Genomic DNA, 1,197 nt, shown 5'->3' with positions numbered 1-1,197 from the left:
AGCCTCTCCGCCGGCCGCCTCCTGTCCCCCCCGCTTACCCCCGGCCATGGACGGTCGCCGCTGGGCCGGCCGGTACGCGGCCCTAACGTTGTTGGCCGCCTGCTGCCTGGTCCGCGGCGGCGGCGGAGCCGAGCGGCAGTTCCTCAACGAGTGGGCGGCGGAGATCCCGGCGGGTCCCGAAGCCGCCAAAGCCATCGCGGAGGAGCTGGACTACGACCTCGTGGGGCAGGTACGGGCGGGCGTGGGAGCTGGGCTGGGGGGGTCGGGGGGGAGTTGACCCGCACCGGGGATCCTTTCTCTCCATCCCTCCTTCCTCGGGGCTGCCCCCAAACTTGTGCCCGGCTGCCGCTCCGGGGAGTTTGGAACGCCTTCTCCACCCACCGACACTCACCCCCCCGGCCAGGGGTCCCCACCCGGAGGCGAGCCCCTCCACCGCGGTGCCCGGCCGGGGACTGCTCTTTGCTGGGGGGACCGGGCAGGGACCAGGCAAGGACGCTCCCGCTCTCCCTGAGGCCGTCGGGCAGGGTCGGGCAGGGCACCCCGCTCTCCCTGAGGAGATCCAGGCAGGGCGTCTGGCTTTCCCTCAGGAGACCGACCGGGCAGGGATCAAGGCAGGGCGCTCCACCTCTGTCTGAGGGGGACCGGGCAGGGTCGGGCAGGACACCCCGCTTTCCCTGAGGAGACCGGTCAGGGTCGGGCAGCGTACCCCGTTTCCCTGAGGGAAACCGGGCAGGGCCGGGCAGGGCACCCCGCTCTCCCTGAGGCGACCGGGCAGGACACCCCGCTTTCCCTGAGGAGACCAGTCAGGGCCGGGCAGGACACCCCACTTTCCCTGAGGGAAACAGGGTCGGGCCGGGCAGGGCACCCCGCTCTCCCTGAGGCGACCGGGCAGGGTCGGGCAGGGCACCCCGCTCTGCCTGAGGGGGACCGGTCAGGGTCGGGCAGTGTACCCCGGTTTCCCTGAGAGGGTCGGCAGGGCACCCCTCTTTCCCTGAGGAGGACTGAGCAGGGTCGGGCAGGACACCCCGCTTTCCCTGAGGAGACCGGTCAGGGTCGGGCAGGACACCCCGCTTTCCCTGAGGAGACCGGTCAGGGTCGGGCAGCGTACCCCGGTTTCCCTGAGGGGGACCGGTCAGGGTCGGGCAGCGTACCCCGCTCTCCCTGAGGGGACCGGGCAGGAGGGGGATGCGGGCAGCC

General features: G+C 72.6%; 1 protein-coding gene across 1 annotated transcript in view; it reads left to right on the top strand.

The window, feature by feature from the left end:
• The first annotated feature begins 46 nt into the window (after positions 1 to 46).
• Positions 47 to 1,197, top strand: part of PCSK1 (proprotein convertase subtilisin/kexin type 1) — a 28,288-nt gene continuing 27,137 nt past the window's right edge. Inside the window, exon 1 of the mRNA XM_010568765.1 lies at positions 47 to 229. Within this exon, the coding sequence (XP_010567067.1) occupies positions 47 to 229 (183 nt within the window). The remainder of the gene's footprint in view (positions 230 to 1,197) is intronic.

This window comes from Haliaeetus leucocephalus, unplaced genomic scaffold (assembly GCF_000737465.1).
Source record: "Haliaeetus leucocephalus isolate CR32 unplaced genomic scaffold, Haliaeetus_leucocephalus-4.0 Scaffold255, whole genome shotgun sequence".
NCBI classification, from domain to species: Eukaryota; Metazoa; Chordata; class Aves; order Accipitriformes; family Accipitridae; genus Haliaeetus; species Haliaeetus leucocephalus.
The sequence above is the reverse complement of the archived record's forward strand: the minus strand, read 5'-3'. Positions and strand labels throughout refer to the sequence as shown.